This window comes from Penicillium rubens (assembly GCF_028828025.1).
Source record: "Penicillium rubens strain IBT 27055 chromosome Unknown utg000002l_segment0_segment0, whole genome shotgun sequence".
In the NCBI taxonomy this organism is placed as follows: Eukaryota; Fungi; Ascomycota; class Eurotiomycetes; order Eurotiales; family Aspergillaceae; genus Penicillium; species Penicillium rubens.
Window position 1 is genome coordinate 8,545,642 of NW_026890600.1, and position 17,620 is coordinate 8,563,261.

The 17,620-nt window shown below is 48.1% G+C and overlaps 5 protein-coding genes across 5 annotated transcripts; 2 read left to right on the forward strand and 3 right to left on the reverse strand.

Moving 5' to 3' along the window:
• Positions 1-432: 432 nt before the first annotated feature.
• N7525_005661 (putative mitochondrial carrier protein) lies at positions 433-1,487 on the forward strand (the record flags this gene model as incomplete). The annotated part of the gene is made up of 2 exons (XM_002564549.1): positions 433-487; positions 556-1,487. The coding sequence occupies 2 exons, from the start codon at positions 433-435 to the stop codon at positions 1,485-1,487; spliced, it is 987 nt and encodes a 328-aa protein (XP_002564595.1).
• A 629-nt stretch (positions 1,488-2,116) lies between these two features.
• N7525_005662 (uncharacterized protein) lies at positions 2,117-3,967 on the reverse strand (the record flags this gene model as incomplete). The annotated part of the gene is made up of 3 exons (XM_061213475.1): positions 2,117-2,326; positions 2,385-2,450; positions 2,519-3,967. The coding sequence occupies 3 exons, from the start codon at positions 3,965-3,967 to the stop codon at positions 2,117-2,119; spliced, it is 1,725 nt and encodes a 574-aa protein (XP_061070496.1).
• A 3,132-nt stretch (positions 3,968-7,099) lies between these two features.
• On the reverse strand, positions 7,100-7,818 carry N7525_005663 (putative prefoldin subunit 1; the record flags this gene model as incomplete). Its single annotated transcript, XM_002564547.1, has 3 exons — positions 7,100-7,268; positions 7,443-7,609; positions 7,789-7,818. 3 exons carry the CDS (start codon positions 7,816-7,818, stop codon positions 7,100-7,102), a joined length of 366 nt encoding a protein of 121 aa, XP_002564593.1.
• A 1,472-nt stretch (positions 7,819-9,290) lies between these two features.
• Positions 9,291-10,938, reverse strand: N7525_005664 (HMG-box domain-containing protein; the record flags this gene model as incomplete). The annotated part of the gene is made up of 3 exons (XM_002564545.1): positions 9,291-10,613; positions 10,668-10,730; positions 10,783-10,938. The coding sequence occupies 3 exons, from the start codon at positions 10,936-10,938 to the stop codon at positions 9,291-9,293; spliced, it is 1,542 nt and encodes a 513-aa protein (XP_002564591.1).
• Positions 10,939-16,221: 5,283 nt separating this feature from the next.
• N7525_005665 (uncharacterized protein) lies at positions 16,222-16,419 on the forward strand (the record flags this gene model as incomplete). Its single annotated transcript, XM_002564542.2, has 1 exon — positions 16,222-16,419. The coding sequence occupies one exon, from the start codon at positions 16,222-16,224 to the stop codon at positions 16,417-16,419; it is 198 nt and encodes a 65-aa protein (XP_002564588.2).
• Between the last annotated feature and the right edge of the window lie 1,201 nt (positions 16,420-17,620).

A 17,620-nucleotide genomic window follows, 5' to 3' on the forward strand; every position in this document is an offset into this window, starting at 1 on the left:
CTATTAATTGGATTAATAGTAGACTTTTACTCTTCTACTCTATACTCCGTACATATTGTACAATATGTTAACTCCAAGCGGTGTGGCTTATCGATAGCCATAACCCGATGACTTCACTAGTTTCAACGTCTTTTCGTGACCTCGGCATATCCAACACTTGAAAATTACTATCTTGTTATCTTGTTCAATTCTATTTCCCCTCATTTACTCTGTGGAATGCAAGCTGTTGCCCATATTTGGCCGTGACCGTCTGTCTTCGTGGACTTTTTGGTTTTGTTTTTTGTTCTTTATTTTTTTACGCATCCGGATCTCGACGCCTTCTTGACCGTTACGCATACACGACGCCCATGGACCTCGATCTAGCATTGAATCTTTGATATTTAAACTAAATATATTCACTGCCGTCGCCTTTGCGGTCCGAGTTGGCCAGCAATGTCAAACAATAGCACCTTAACGGTACCACAGGTGAAAACGAGCACCTCAAAAAGTATGATCTCTGTTCAAACCCCAATACTTCTCCTTCCCTTGCTAACCATAATCTTCTCATTGCTTCAGCCTCAAAAACACCCTTCCACTTTGCTGCCGGTCTTTGCTCTGGCCTTACCTCCTCCATCCTCCTCCAACCCGCGGATCTCCTCAAAACTAGAGTCCAACAATCCCAGGGAGCAGCCCTCCTCCCAACCTTGAAGGCGATCATATCCTCTCCGAACCCAATCCGTGGATTATGGCGTGGCACCCTCCCTTCAGCCCTCCGCACCGGCTTCGGGTCAGCACTATACTTCACCAGTCTCAACGCCTTGCGCCAAGCCGTTGCACAATCCAACCCGATGGCCCTAGCCAGTCCGGTAGCGAGCGTTAGATCCTCCTCGGTCCTCCCCAAACTCTCCAACACAGCCAATCTTGCCACGGGAGCCGTCGCAAGAGTTGCTGCAGGCTTCGTCATGATGCCCGTGACGGTGATCAAGGTCCGCTATGAGTCAGACTACTACGCATATCGCAGCTTAGTAGGCGCAGGCCGGGATATCGTCCGCACTGAAGGCCTGCGTGGGCTCTTTGCAGGATTTGGCGCTACCGCCGCTCGCGATGCCCCATACGCGGGCCTCTACGTTCTGTTCTACGAGCAATTGAAGCGACGGTTCGCCTTGATGGCCGCACAGCCCTCTAATAATGGCGACACACCAAATGCGGTTTCGTCCTCGTCAATAAACTTTGTCTCCGGCGGAGCAGCCGCTGGTATGGCAACTGCAATCACCAATCCTTTTGACGCCGTCAAGACCCGGTTACAGCTGATGCCTGCCAAGTATGGGAACATGTTGCATGCTACCCGCTTGATGATCCACGAGGATGGCTTGCGCAGTCTCTTTGGTGGACTTGGTATCCGCATGGCTCGCAAGGCCATTAGCTCCGCGCTGGCATGGACTGTCTATGAGGAGCTCATCCTGCGCGCTGAGAAGCGGTGGGAAACGAATTCCCAGATTGGTCTTTAGGCTCGCATTCTACCTGCCCCCTTGGCTATCCCTCTCCACATATCATACGCATTCCACTTTCTGTATTATAGTTCAGGCCCGTTCTAGCTCGCATCTGGGTCCGTGCTGGGACGTGCATACCTGCATTGGGATTGGCCCAATGGGAGTTTTTATACGGGGCTGAAACCTGACATGTATATTGTACTGCATCTGCACATATTGCCTATCATATAATTCCAACCCTCAACTTTTCCATTTATACTATGGGTATCCCCGAATCTAGCTATACCAAGCACATATGCCCGCCAAATGTTTGCCAGCCCTATAAACTGGGGGAGACGGTGGACTGGACATAGGGCAGGCTGGTACAACGAGAGAGAAGATGGAATCAAAATAAAAACAAGGTCGTCAGCTCATATCGCGTTACTGTACTACCACATACTCTGTGATATAAAAATAAAATAAAACGAAAAGGAACAGATATCAACACTGCACAACTCAGCAGAATTTCAACAAGAAATAGTCCAATCAGACCGGGTCTCAAGAAACAAAGCAATAACGAGGTTCAAATAGAAAGCCATGGATATCGGTGAATCCGAATTTCCTGTCCAACCAGCAACATAATCAGGACAGCGCAGAATAGCAGACGCTTATCCAAAGATGCGCACCCGGCCTGAAGGGCTCTTCTTCCGGACCAAGAACAGCTTGTCCTTTTTGCGGTCGTTGACTTTTAGTTCGGTCATCGAGTGGGAGGTCGAAGCGATGACCTTGCCCTCGCGTAGGCGTCTGGTGTGGGCGAACAGTTGTTCTTGGAACTCGTCGTCTATCCACTTTTTGATGATGATATAGTTGGTGTCGTTCTATGAACATGTTAGTTTCCATTGCATACATATGTACACGTAGGGTTATCATTCTTACCTCGTCCCAGTCCCAAGGTAGACCATAGGCGATCAAAGTATCTGGCAGCAAGTGCTTGCGATGGACCTGGTATAATGTCAGTTAAGCCCCCTTATATATAGTTAGAGGGAATATAAAATAGGGTAACTGCATACCTTAATCCAGGTGAGCTTGGTTTCTTCTTTCTCCTTCTCCTTTTTCTCCTTTTCCTCCTTCTCCTTTTTCTCCTTCTCCTCCTTCTCCTTCTTCTCCTTTTCTTCCTCCTCTTTCTTCTTCTCATCATTCTTTTTCTTATTGACGATAGCATCGATCTCTTCGTCGGAATAGCCAAGGCTACGAAGGTGTTCACGGAACTCCTGCGCCTTCTTAATCGCCTCCTCCGCCTGTCTTTGCTTCATCCGCTCCTGTTCGAGCTTCCACTCCTCAACAGCAGCAGCCTTCATGGCGAGCTCCTTCATCCTCTTCTGCTCGGCCTCCCTCGCTTTTCGCATATCCTCATCCCGAATCTCCTGGATAAGCTTCTGACGCTCCTCCTCTTCTTCCTTCTGCCGGGCAAGCTCTTTCCACTTCTCCTCTCGGACAAGCTTCTCCCTCTCCTCTTCTTCCTCCTTCCTCCTTGCAAGTTCCTTCCACCTCTCCTCCCGCACGAGCTTCTCCCGCTGTCCTTTCTCATCCTGCGCACGCGCAAGCTCCTTCAGCCTCTCCTCCTGTAGTTTATGTCTAACCTCCTCTTCCTCAGCAGCAGCCTTCTTTTCCATAGCGAGCATCTTGAGCTGATAGCGCTCTTCGGCCTTGCGCTCCTCCTCCGCGGATTGTTCCTTGTGCTCGAACCGGGCCAACTTAGCCAGCTTCTGCGCCAGCTCGTCCTCGTACGCCATCTCCTCTCTGAGCTCGTGCATCGCGTGCGGATCGGGATGATCCTGATTTATAATAATGTTCTCGCGCTGCTTTTCGCTGCGCTTACGAGACTTCTGCACCTCGCGCTGCAGTCGTTCGATCTCCATCTGATGCTTCAAGAGCTCTCTGTCATGCCGGTGATTGTCATGCTTCAGCAGTTGGTTGCTCATGTCCTGCCGGAGGTCATTTTGGTCCAGCATGTGCTGGCGCATGGCCAGCTCGGGGTCACGGTGGAAGGGGGATGCATCCCGCGAGAGGCTGCTGACGGCGCGTCGGCGGCGCCGTGGCCCCGGCACATCCAAGACATCGTCATCATCGTCATCAAAGCGGTCGTGGCGGTGGTGGTGGTGGTTGTTGTGGCTGTGATGGTCGTCGATGAACCGCTGCTGCACATGTCGAGACTGGGGCCTGTTCTCCGAGCGGCTGTTTGACTTCACCCTTTGCTCATTGAAAATCATTACCGGTGGTGATGGTGCCACTGGTGGATCGCGTTCGCGACGTCGGCCGCTTGTCGAGGCCGACCGTTGCACGCGGGTTTGGATTGGTGCCAGGTACTCGCGAGAGATGACTTCCGGGCGGCGGTGACGAGAGTGTGAGCGCTCGCGGATATGGGTTTGAAGACCTGTTCGCCGGGTGGTGATGTCGGTCTCGAACTCCGAGTCATTCGAGGAGTAGTCATCGTCGTCAAACATTGCTTGTACGGGCATTTTGGCGGGGTTGCGAAGAGTATGCGAAGAGTACGCGGGTATGGATAGTATAGATTGGGACCCTGATAGATAGGGGCCTGAGCGGGGTTATCAGGTGCAGGTGGCAGATGATAGGCTATATATGAGCACCAGGAGAAAGCGAAAGAAATGAGAAGCAAGCTGAAGAACAAAAAAAGATGGGGGCCAAAAAAAACAGTCCCGAATTTGTATAGGAGAAGTGTGCGCTTATCAGCCAAAGCGGGGGAGGGGCTGGGGGGAGAAAGAGAAAGAGAAAAACGAGGGCCTGGATTACCTTTTTATTTATTCAGCTGGGCATCATGGGCGTATGGGCGTCATTTTTAATTCCTGCAGTTCAGCCTCATGGCGCATAATCCGTGGATTCGACTCGGGAATGGTTTCTACTCTTATATACATACTCCTATACCCATTCTGTTGAGACTCAAGCTGATATACTTCCATCTTTCCTCTCTACGTTCTACACCCCCACGCACCCTTCCCCCCTCTCTCTCTTCAACTTCAACTCAAGAGTTCCAAGGTTGGGATACATAGCATCGTCATCAGGCCCCCACTTCGAGTCCAATCTCGAGATTAATGTTAACGCCCTTAACAACTAGCCACTCTAATATTAATTCGTCTAGACCCCACATCAGACATGTCCGCTGCATAAACCCCCCAAACATGAAACAATATCTTTCGTATACGCCACTTAAAATAGCCACGATCGGACCCTTCGCGCTAACTTTCCGTGAGACGCTGAGAACGAATTTAAAAGACAAACGGCGGTTACTGAAACTATATTGTACGATCGACTCCTTTTCTGTTGGATGATCTTGTCGCTCGCGTCTTGAACTTGGAGTTGGACTCGAGTTTGGGTTTATTGAGGCGCTGGTTTTTCTACCTAATCTTGGAAACTAGGAGTTCGAAATACTATTCGTTGCGATGTAGATTGGGCACCAATGGTGTTTCATGTTTGTCTATCCTGATCTATATCCATTTCGATACATGGTACCTTCCCGGGTGGGGCTTTTCTATCCATGGATCTTAGTTGCCGCCCTTGGGGAGGGGCACCTGCGCAAGTTAGCATATTTCAGTCCGGACTTTGTCCGCCAGCATCACGTGTTGTAACTAAGAAGCCTATGGGTGTTTTAGCTTATCCATGATCTAGGAATTGTCATATTCGACTGACCTGAGTGCCTGAAAGATCTGCCGTCTGGACTGCTCGCACAGGTTAGGCCGTGTTTCCACGTAGGTTTGAATCTGGAGTGAGGTCGTTCATACATACATGCATCTAAGAACGTGATACCATCCACGGAATGCAACGAGGGACCTGTGGATGAGCTCGGCTGTTCCCATGAAATGACCCATGGACACCTGACTTCTGCACCCGACTTTCTTCTTCCTAGTTTCTACGTCACGCCTATGAACATTCATATTTGACTTCATGTGTCTAGGTTCTCGAAGACCGATATCCATGTATGTTGTACACAGCTCTGCGTGGGTCTACAATACCTGGCTACATCATCTTTTGAATGCAATCCAACGCGGCTAAATGAAGCATCGCTAGTGGTTATATACTTCCACCGAGTGAGAAACTGTACCCCAAAAACTTTTCCATGCCAGTGAAGACCATCGAAAACTGCGCTCCTCGCTGCATCTTCTACCTATACTTTACTTTGATGATCTAACTTGAAGCCTCCTGACCTAACCTTATAAGTACCATGGCTCAAAAAATTACTACAGGGTAACCCTCGGACTTTTTCTAGCCTTATATCCAACCTACACATATAGCGCCCCAATGCAAGCCACACCTATAATAAGCTATCTGTGAAACAGCTACAGTGGCAAAAAAGGTACATTTTATGTCAAAATGTACTCCGTACAACGCACTGTCCATCTCTATTTCCAGACAGGGGAACCCTGTCATTGCAATAACAGCGACAAGGGCACTTGCTCGCCCACCCAACGGCCATTCTGTGACTTGCTGCCAGTATCGCAAGTTGCCACAATGAACAAGTCCATCACATGGCATTGTTCCACGAATTATGCGCCGTTGGTTCTCATTCCAGGAAATGGGTTGCGTTGCCCAGATATAACTACGTCATTTTTAATATACGCAGTGGGGAACATGGGCGTTGATGTAGTCTGAGTGGGATGACGCCGATGGCGTTAGTATGGTAGCACATGAAAGCCCTACAATGTACGATGTATGTTGTATATGATATAGTTAGAATTATGCATGATTTTATGATTAATCTCTTTTCCGTTCCCTTACAATCTTGGAAGGTAGTTGCAGATCTTCAGGTATGCTTTCGACTAGACAGCGCTTGGCATATCAGCCCTACCAAATTGGCATTTTGGTGAGATGCTATAAAAATATTATGGCTGCATAGACACCTTATGTATGTCGCATACTAGAAAGGCGAGAGCGAAGTAGATTTAACCGTGCTTCGCATTTGAGGACCCTTGCATCGTTGACAATGACAGCTGCAGCACAATAAGCTACCACGGCCCCACAATGCACTTTTCGAGACGCAACTAGTACAATGAACATTAAATCTTGGGATGTTGGCACCGGGGCTACATACTTCTCTCGATGGCTCTCTCTCGCCAGACGGCCTAAAGTCAATCAATTCTTGAATCCAGATTTAGGTATTGGCAAAGGAATCGCAGAAGATGGAGGTATACGTAAAGAGGTTATCATGGCACCTGTGAAGGCTATTTGCTCGCTTGATTCATCCAAGAAAGATATTTTTGCAAACAATAACTCCTGGGTATCTAAGTCACCAGCCTAAACCCAAGTATGTATAGTCGCCAGAATGTGACCAGGCCAGCCGGACATAGAAGGGCAACCATTTCTACCTTCCCTGTATCTCCACTGGGCATAGTATATCGTATCCACTCGTCAGCCTCGAGATGACGGCGTCTTCAAGCCATCCAACGGTGTCCCAGATCAACCCGAAAGGAAAAGACGAAGCAGAATCAGCACTGTCTGCTCCCTTCCATTGAGATTCACATTCGCGAGAATCGCTGAACCTTTGGTATGAAGATACCACAATCAAGGATACCCGCCACATGGGAGCGCATCGCGTTCACGTCTTGCTCTCGTCTCATATTCTTATTTCAACAATTTGTTCACGCCCTCCCACCAGACTTGAGAATCTGCTCCAGGTTCTCCCGACTCTTCTGGTTTGTCGTCTCGTGATATTGCAGCTTCTTCTCGAGGTTGGAGATCTCAGTGGTGGCCTCGCCGCTCTCACGCGTAAGACGCTTGTTAACTGTGTCGACGGGAACATTGACGAACCTGGAACAGGGCAATAAGTCAGTCTCAGTTTCACGAAAAATAGAGCCAATGAAAGTTTCCCCGACTGTCTCTGTTTCGGAGTCGCAAAATTGAGAACAGGAGACGAGAAACGAAAATAAATAAGAAACAAAAGACAGGAAAAGGAAAATAAAAATTAAAAATAAAAATGCTCACATCTTTCCGACGCCCTCGTAAACCCTCGTCTCGGAAGGTAACTCAGACAACTCCTTCGATGTAAGCTGTAGCATGCGGATATCGCGCTGCTTAGCCGTCATATGAGCCTTGGTGATACTGATCTGCTGCTGCGAGGCGATCGCACGGGTCTCAATCTCCTGGAGGAGCTGTAATTGTTAAAAGCATCAGCAATTGCACACTTTCATTGGAATTGACTTCCTCAATCGGGAACCGGAGAGAGACAAGAGGCTGAGTGAGACCGAATTGACTTGGCACACAACTTCCCCTGGCCATCTGCTCGCAGTATACGACTTAAAAGCGTGAATTTATCCAGTCCAAGACTCACCTTTTGGAGAGCTTCGTTGGGAATCGACATCTTGGCTGTGGATGTTGTTTTGGGAGCTTGAATGTGGTTGAGGGGTAGGAGGGGTGCGGAGGAACGGGCGGAAGTGAAATTGTTTTGTTGTCGTGGACTCCAGATTAGTGATTTGATTATCTTCCTGGAGAAAGTATGTATCGACTGATTTGGCTTTTATTGAAACAATCTCGTAAGGGTGTCCCTATGCAATCTCTTGATCAACAGAATCAATTCGCCTTGCCCGGCGAGGCCTTTGGGGTCAAGGCGGTGGGCAGGCGGGGCGGTGGAGTATTGCCTGACTTAGGGCTCGGGGTATACGAGAGAGGTATACGAGAAGTGTGTCAAGTGCCAGAGAAAAGCATTGGGCCTGTGTTGGGCATGGCAGACGTATTTGTCTCTGCTCTGTGGGTCTTCATTGAGAGGACCTACCTAGGTTAGGTCAATATTGGCTTCGGCAATACACACCGTATGGATTTCCTGTCTAGGAAGGGCGAGCTTAACAATGAGCACCTTGAGTTAGAAACAGACAAGATGATAAACGGGAATTTCAGGGTTTAGGACCCTTTGTTAGCAGCATCTATATGTACTCTTCAACACAAAGGGCATAAATCCATACATCTTTTGTAGACACCAGGCACATGTAACAGTGTTTTGTACTTGGTTTCATTCGAAGGGGACAAACCCCGTTCGGATCTTATACCTAAAGCCTTCTGGAATTTTTAATTCAATGAGAAAGATAAGCTTGAAAATCCTGGCGACGCCACAAAAACATGGGAAAGAAACATGGCGATGTTGCCCCATCGGGGCATTCTAGGATATGGCAACCGCGTGCGAATCTCTCAAGTAGCGGTGTGATAGAGTGTGATAGAACAAGACAGAACGATATATAATGCAAGCCATGAGATCAGACATCTCTAGGGAGGGATATCACTGCCGTTTCCAGCATAGGACAGAAGCGATTACCGAGAAGGTCCGTGTGGGTGCCAATCTAGCTGAGACAAATCTAGCTGAGACAAGTGACAGTCAACGCGACCTTTTACCCTAATGTTCAATGGCTTTGGAGATAGGGGAAATTTGTATGGAAATTTGAGTAGGCAAAATCAATGCGCATTGGAAAAATCACGATTCCCTCCATAATTCCTTGAGCGTGAAAATGACAGAAATCTAAAAGCCCTAAGCATCGAATCGAGTTCCAGGCAAAACCGAAAAATCAAATGAAAGTAAGACAAATACCAGATTGACTGGCATGGCAGCATGAAAAGGAAAAGACAAAAGGCCAAACCAAGGAGATCATGAACCACATACAACCCAAGCTCAAACTCCGTACCCCACTGAGCTTTTTGTTTTGAAAAGCCCATCGGCGTGGCCAACTCTTGCTCCATCCTCAGCCAGGAGTGCTGCAACAAGAAGTCGGTCAGCCCAGATTCCCAATGACACAGTAGACGTATGAAATGCCTTTGGGATAGCCATGTTTGACTTCCTGCCAGCGCCTAGTAGCTGTTGGAGTTGGGCTCAGCGGAGCACCACAACTCGAACTCAGCGCCAGTAGGGTCAGCCATGTTTTCATGGCGAGGCATCTCCCATGATGGATCACGGTTCTCGATGCTCGGCATGCTGGGGAGGTAGGCAGGGGTCATGCTAGGATGAGCGTATGAAACGGTGCTGGGAGACATGGACGGTGCTGATGAGGCTGCGTAAAAGCCGGACTGAGTCTCGTCAATCCAGGTAGGATATGAGCCAGGATTAGCGGCGTAGGAAGGACCGGCCATGGCGCCAACTCCAGAAGACTCGCCACCGTTGCTCAGAAGGCGGGGATCCATGTCGTGCATGGGGAGATCTTGCGATGGGTGACCAAGCTGAGGCTGGAGCAACTCGTGGTGAGAACCACCAGGGAGTCCAGCGAGGGAAGAGCCATATCCCATATCCTGCTGGTTTGGGCTGGTGGGGCGGTAGTGCATGTCTCCGTAAGATTCGGAAGCGTGGAGAGAGCTGGGCTGTACCACTGGGAGGCCACTCGGGTGGCTTGTGTTTTGCCACGAGGGGTGAACGTATCCGGGTGTCATCATGGAGTCAGGCCCAAATGGCGAAGAATCCCGGCTACTGTCGTAGTAGGCCTCTTCAAAGCTTTGGGATCGTGAGTGGGCGTAGGCAGACCCGTGATACGTAGTGGACCCAAGGTCACTCTCCATGTCAGAGAAACCCCCGTCATCAATGATGCGTCCTGGCGTGAGGGCAGGAGAGCCGCTTTCACGTCGACTGGGAGTGGCCGCGGCTTTGTTGGGCGAGAACTTGTAGTCTGGGTGTGTTGCAGCATGGTTGTCACGTTCTTGCTTCGCCAGGTCTTCGTATTTTTGGCGAACCTCCGCGGGTTCTAGCTTCCAGCCCTGGCCCGCGATCTTTGAGACAATTTGGTGGTTGTTCGCACCCACTAGTCTCTTGGTGCGCTCTGCGTATGCAGACCGATACAGCATGAAGGAATTCATGGGTCGAGAGATCTTCCCATTCTTCTTGCGGACCTCGTCCTGTCGCTCAGAAGCAGATCGAGACACCCAGGCGTCCATATCTTTGATAGGAGTAGAGTGAAAAGATTCAGTAAGTTGACTGATTGGGCCATCGAGCTTGATATCTGAATCGGAGAGTTCTCTCCGGTTATTCCGGCGTCGCTGTTTGGCTGTCTTCTTGGGACGAGTGCGCGGGGACCCCGACTGTGACCAAGATGACGAAGGGGTCATCACAGTAGGTGATCCCATTGAAACGAGATCTTCATCAGACGCTGGAGGAGGCGTGGTAACCTGGGCACCAGACATCATAATCTAATTTTGTCAGTCTTACGCGCGGACAAATGACAACATGGGAGTCGAACTTACCGATTGAGAAGGCATGTTGTGAGAAAAACTGGGGGTGGTGTAGAACGGAGGAGAACCGTAGTGCTAGGATGGTTAGCATTGCTATCGGGTAACAGCCAGAAGACAAGGAACTCACCATTTCTTGACCACTGTTGATTCTGTGACGAGGCACCTGCATGTCGATGCCCACAGGTCGGTACACCCCAGGGCCTTGGTAGGGCTCTTCAGGCAAAGGATGTCCATCTGTAGACTGGGGAGGGGTAGGAGGAATAGGTCTTGCCACTAAAGTCATTGTTGTGATCTTTTAGACCCTGGTAGACAAGATAAAAGATATGTTGATAGAGGTTGAATCGCAAGGAAGCTAGTCCGGCGAGAGTAAAGAAGAGAAAGAGAATTTCCAGAAAGAGGAAAGAAGTGGAAGAGATGTAGAATAAAGATATTCTCTGCCGTCCTACCCAGATGGTGGGTTTGTCTTGCAGTTGAGCTCCCCTGAAAGAGAGGTCTCAAACACGACTGCAGATGAATCTGCTGGCAGGTGAGACAAACACTGCAACAATCCAATTGGACGAAGTGTGTGGATGTAAGTATGAAAGTAACTAAGTGTGAATATCAAGCTGATATGTTCAAAGAATCCGAGAGACAAAAAGCCAAAGACTTGAAGATTGGGAAATTGAAGATTGAAAGATGGGCGGGTCTCGAAATTAAATAGAATTGACAGCAGAGGGGAGACGAGAAGATACGCAAACTGCCGGAGGCTGAAACTGATTCAAGAAGAAGGCCTGGAATACAATACGCATGGCGTGGATCTATTTCTCTTGGTCGATGGTTAGTGTTTTTTTTTTTTTATATACATTTAATAAATTAAAATATTTAGTATTTAGATTTAATTAAATCGAGTTATTTTATTTTAGCATTTGTTTTATTTATTTTATATACTTTTTATTTTTATTTTTATTTTTATTTTTATTTTTCATTTCTATTTCTTTATTTCATTCCCTTTTCCTTTCTACTCTAAATCCAGTGGGGGCGTTCACGGCAGATTGTTTACCTTTTTGGTCCTAGTTGGATCTGCTATTGGCTTGATATGCACTAATTTTCTACTGGATCTCCATTCAACGCCTATAATAGTATGATTAATATGGCATATCTGTTACACCCTTCACGGATAATATCTCAAACATCTAGTCTTTGTGCCAGATTTGGAGAACTACAAATAGCACAGGGCGAAAGAGAAAGGTTCGGAAGATTGACGATGCACCGAATAACCCCGGCAAGAGAGTCCACATAGGCCCCAGTATGGAGCCATTACATTGGAGGTGCAGACCATGGACCTGTAGGAACTTTCCAACGCCCGATACCCGGGGATGCAATAGGCCAGATTCAAAAAGCAAATGGAAAAGAGATTTCTGGTACCGGGGTAAGAGGGGCTTAGATGCCAGGTTTAGGAAATATCCATAGTTTGATCTTAGCTTGGATGCAGGGTCGTTGGAATGTTTGCTTTTATTTTATTTTATTTTTTTCTACTCCGTATACGTCTTGACACTTTGACATTCAGAAAAAGCAATCACAGAGAGGCGTATAGATGATGCAAGTATCCAGAAAGATGTTAGCTTGGAGAGAAACGGGAAAATGATGCACTACAAGCATGTAGTTCATTGCTGTCAAGCGCGGTATACGTGATACTGTATAACACCCTCAATTTGAGGCGTTTAGATAACTTAGCAGAGTAAAATTAAAGCTGCAAAATATACTATGAATCATAACTATCCCAGTAACCTCCACTAGTTATTACACCGATTCGAGTCATGAACAATTTTTACTAGAGAGACTTATTCCACGGTTCAACCACCGGGCGATTGGGCTAGTTTCCCTCAAGAGTTCCTCAGATAGATTGCTCAGATCATCAACCATGGATTGCTATACAAAAAAAGGCAACAGCCTAGATTTAGATTATTGGTTCGTAATGTCGGATCCGGGGACTTCGGGGCAAGTTTTCCCTTTTTCCTCTCTAGCGCCATTATTAATCGACGTCAAGGAGTCTCGGGGTCTGAGCTTCGGGGGGAGACGTTCTATCGCGGCTGTAGTGGAGTAAGTGGACCCTCACTGATCGACGGTAACTTGACATCGGTTCCACGGTTCAAGTCGATATCGTGACCAGAAAACGGGCGACAAGTCCAAAGCGCCACATGAATGCTGATTGGCTAGGCTCCACCGGGGTTATGTATCCGGCGAAGGCCCAAGCCAGGAATGGCTGAACTGGTCCTTGGCACTGGAGTATTTTCTGGGCGTGACCAGTCTTGCCCTCATTTCTACCACCTGGGCACTTCTCAGGTTTCCTTCGATACTCCCCGGCTCGTGTCATTTCAAGTAATACAGGAGATTGGACTTTTAGACTTTGATTTGCACGGAAACGCCGATCTATAACTTGTAATGTTTCGATGTTCGGACTTCGGAATTCGGCCTTACCAGTTCGCACTTCGGCCTGACCAGTTCATCCCAGATTCATCGTTGAAGGTCAAATCTATGCCAACGCCATAGGAAGTCATGAACTCATTGAACTCAACATCCCTGGAGGATCTCCCCGAGTAATATTGAGTAATATTGTTGATCCTCGTCATTACTCCATACATGCATGGCGGTTCGCGCTTACTCGGGGACATACCTAATTCCAGATCAAGACTAGCGGATACAAGCCTGGGGTGGACGTTGCTTTGACGGTGCCCCTCGCCAGACCCCAAGATAGGTCAATGGATACAAGGATTGTTTCCAAAAGATTGGATGTGGCTGTCTACGATGTACGGTGAGAGACCAACCAAGGCCTGTGATTTTTCTGGAAGGGATCATTTCCCACGCACTGGCTCGTGGGCTGTTGGGATCTTGAACGCAGGAACCAGCCACGTTATTGCATGGCTCTCGCTGCGTTGAAGTCTTGGCCATGCATGTTTTTCTTTGTTTGGCCCTCCACCCTGTCCTTGTCGGGCGCTCGAAAACCGTCTAGAGGGACGCAGAATGTCAATCAATTACTCGAATAGTGGAGAGCGTGCAGATGCCATGTGTGATCTACGAACTGTTGGAAGGCTGAGACATGCACTGCATGGCCGTGTGGGTTACCCCTCGATCAAAGAGCCCGGGGAGTAGACACAAGCCTGCGCTTTGAGCTTATCTTTTCTCTCTTTTTTTTTTTTTTTTTTTTTTTTTTTTTTTTTTACTTTTTTTATCTCCAAGACGGCCCTGTAAGGAATCCTGTAAGCATCTTATTCGCCCTGGTCCATATGCCGTGATGTTATGGGCCAAAATGTATTCCACGTTTTGCATAGTCAAGGCGTTCAAAGAAATAACATTGAGGGGGCAACAAAGCTCCCTCCGCCGACTCGGGGAGAATGGCATCGGGAAGTCTGACCAAACTTAGTTTGTAGTGCTCCGTATACAAACCCCATTCGATAGTCGAAATACCTCACCGATGCCCGGTCCCTGAAGTCGTATAGTTGATACTGCGTATCAGGCTTCTAGCTTTGACGCAGATGCAGATCCTCAGATACCGAATTCCTGGGACCAAAAATGAGGGATCAATAGTATATTCCCCCGCCGTCTCGGCCGCGGACGGCGGAATTACCTGTACCAATAGCCAACGGCCCCTGGCAGCCGGGATTCCCAACTCCCAAATCCCGTTTCGACGAATCGACGGTATTCACAATGAAGGGCTCGGGCCTCTGAGCCACTACTGCAACCTTTTACCCGTTCACGAACCCTTCTCTAAGAAGTATGAACCCGATTGACAGCCAGGATCACCCCGCTCAAGCCTCCACAGATGTCCTTCGAAGACCTTCTAGAAGGCTGGCTCGACGGAAGAGGATAAGCTCCAACTCTAAACGTTCGGATGGTCGCAGTTCAATCTGCTGACTCGACTGCTTTGGGATTTCAAAGTGCACAGATCTCCACACTGTCTCACTGGCAAACGGCGATGTTTCGTGTTGCCCTTCTCTTTCACCCCCTGATCGCCTGTTCCTGTGTTTCGAGTGTTTCTAAAGATATCTTCGTTTCAGGTTATTCCTATCGTGTTCATTGTTGATGCTATTTTTGTAGTGACAGAATGAGAGAAAGAGAAAGAAGGTCGGGGCACTGGCCAACATCATGGGGAAGGAGACCTGCATTTGATAATGAGGACCAGTGTAAAAGAAGAGTGAAGGGAGCGACTGAACAAGGCCAATTTGTCACTCGCATTCTTATTAGAGGCCACTTGAACATGATCCCCGATACCCCGAGACCCCGACGCTCCCATGTTCCGCCCCTGAACCCTGTACGTGGTCCCTCATAGTCGTACGCCTCTTGCAGGGGCCCCGGTTGAGACCGCCGAACCGGCCGAGTATGGTTATCACTGTTGTTATCTTGCGATCTGCTTGAATTTCCCCAACAGGTTAGTCGACGAATCAATCTGTCTTCGTGTCTGTGTCCAATTTCCGGCCTAGCTGTTTTCGATCATGGCCACGAACGCCTACCTGTTCAAAGAGGTTCGTACGACTCAATTGCAAGTGCCACTGCCGATACCCAAAGTCGTAGTCCACGGCTTACGGTCAGGCCGCACATTACGAGGGGACAGAGGAGCGGGGAGAAGTCGTACCATAATTGGCGAACCAAAAGAAGTTCCCAAAGCACAAGCCACGCGCAAACGGCGGATCGCCATGGAGATTCAAGTTCATCTGTCCCCGACATCGAGCCCCATAAAGCCTAACTCTATCCTATCAAACCCTATTGACATAATATTGACAGAATGCCTCGAGGGTACCCGATAAATAACCCTGGAACGGCAAATAAGCCACTACCGACATATGGGTGGGTAATATAGAGATCTGATCTGTGCTAAATTCCCAGACCGCCACGGCCACGAGGTGTCTCCTGCGCAACCTGGGAACAGCTAGAGATTTGATTTGTGGATATATACCAGGGTCTGATGCGCTTGTAACCCAAAACGGAGAAAGGGTCGACTGCAATAACCTGCAAGCCTCAGCCAAAAACATGGCGGTGTTCTCCACCAGCAAAACCAATAGGTAGATTCCCTCCCCCCAATTGGTTCAAGACTGAGATCGTTGACGGTTTATCTGCCAGAATGCGCACGGACGACAGAGCTTTGTGAGTGCAGTTCATGAGCTGGCGTTCGTGCTTGTAGATTCCTTTCTTTCTGTTCCTGTGGCATTTTTTGGTGATGTTGCACTTAACCCGTTGTAGTTAATGTATGGAAGTCATGTTATCACGTTTATCCTTACGTTGAATACACATTCTTCCAAGGTTTGTTTCTCCCCTCTCTCTTTTCTCTCTTTTCTCTCTTTTCTCTTTTTACTTTTTTTTTCTTTTGCCAATGCCCGCTAGCTTTTCATAGAGCAATGAGTGTCGATCGTCATATCGACGATTTAGGAAACAGACTTTCCCCTCGAACCCCTCAGATGTGGAAAGTTGATATATGTGATTTGGGTGTCACAACTTTAACGCCCGACTCTCTTCGGAGTGACCGAAACGCGAGGAGTGCTTGGTTCGTATTAGTCAGCTTGTATAGACTGGCTGAGATTGGCTTGTATTTTCCATGATCAGTCAAGATGATACCGTGTTTTCTATTGGCAAACCCCAAGACGAGGAGAAGGTGTCGGAGGTACTAGAGTCGGTTCTCGAATTCAACGTTCTCTTCTTTTTCATTTTCATGATCAAGGTGCTGGATTTGGATTACCGCGTGCGTCCTGGTCAATCTACACTTCTTTTCATCGGAATTACCCCAAATCAATAAACCCAACTTCATGACCACAATATCGTCGGATGCACTGTGATCCGAGTCGCTAATCGAGAACTATTCTGGACTAGTCATCCGTACCCCGGGCCGTACTAACCTAGGAAGTCCTTAGCTTCATCTATCAAGGACCCTTGTCGGCTTGGCTTACGGTCACCTGTTCAGAGATCCACGGACCATCGTTTATCTCCGGACCCCCCGAAGCCCTAATTTGTCTTTACAATGCACGTTGTCCATATATGAACAGAACGGGGAAAGGAGTTACTCCATTTATCCAAATAACGGCGGGTCGGGGCTTTAGAGTTCATTAAAGTCCAATTAGATGACTCAGGCGAATCAGAAGTCTATGGCATGAGTTAGGAAGGGCGAGAAGGAAGATCGTGGGACGAATGCGATAGTCACTCTTCCCATCCAACGGCGTCTTGTCTACAGAGCGCAACTGTGGTATTGCTCCACCTCTGCGGGTATTGGTGCGCTACAAGTGGACTATTACGCGGGATGTCGGCTCTATCCGGTTTCTTGTATACTTTAGGTAGGAGTTGAACTAATTTCCAACTCAGAAACACACATAGATCGAATACGGGATACGAGGGGTTCTGTACGCGCCAAGAGAAATTAATGGCTGCCTCATCACGAAACATATTGGTTAGTATCCAAATGGAAGTGGGGGAGCCCGATCTTCAATTTGTAGAACGGGCTGTGGTTCCTATTTTAGTCTGGTGGATCGAGGGGCAAAAGATGGAGCTGGGTGACTGTCGATTAAAAATGCAGGGAGTGGGGGTCTTGAAGCAGTGACCAGTGCTTGGTATAGTATCGTAGGTATGGGAAGTAGATATTGTATGTTGTACTCCGTACCTGATCTATGCATATGGTGGAGTACGTACTTTGATCAAAGAAAAGAGATCAAGTCGAATGCAATTGTCTTTTTCAAGCTAGCTTGGGCTAATAGTCGCCTGTGGCCACCCGTGTCTGAGACTAAAATCGACGTGACAATTCCAAATACTTCTCAAGCCAAGATCCTCTTGCATTTGCCATTCTTAGGGTTTTTCTTGAGGCTTTTCTTATTTTCCCTTCCCATTTCATGTTAGTGATGACGTCTATATTTCTATAACATCTACCAGTGTTCTCCAAATCCTTAACTACAAACACACTTGGCCAGTAAATATAGTTATTTGTCATGCACCCGCAAGTCCAGACTTCT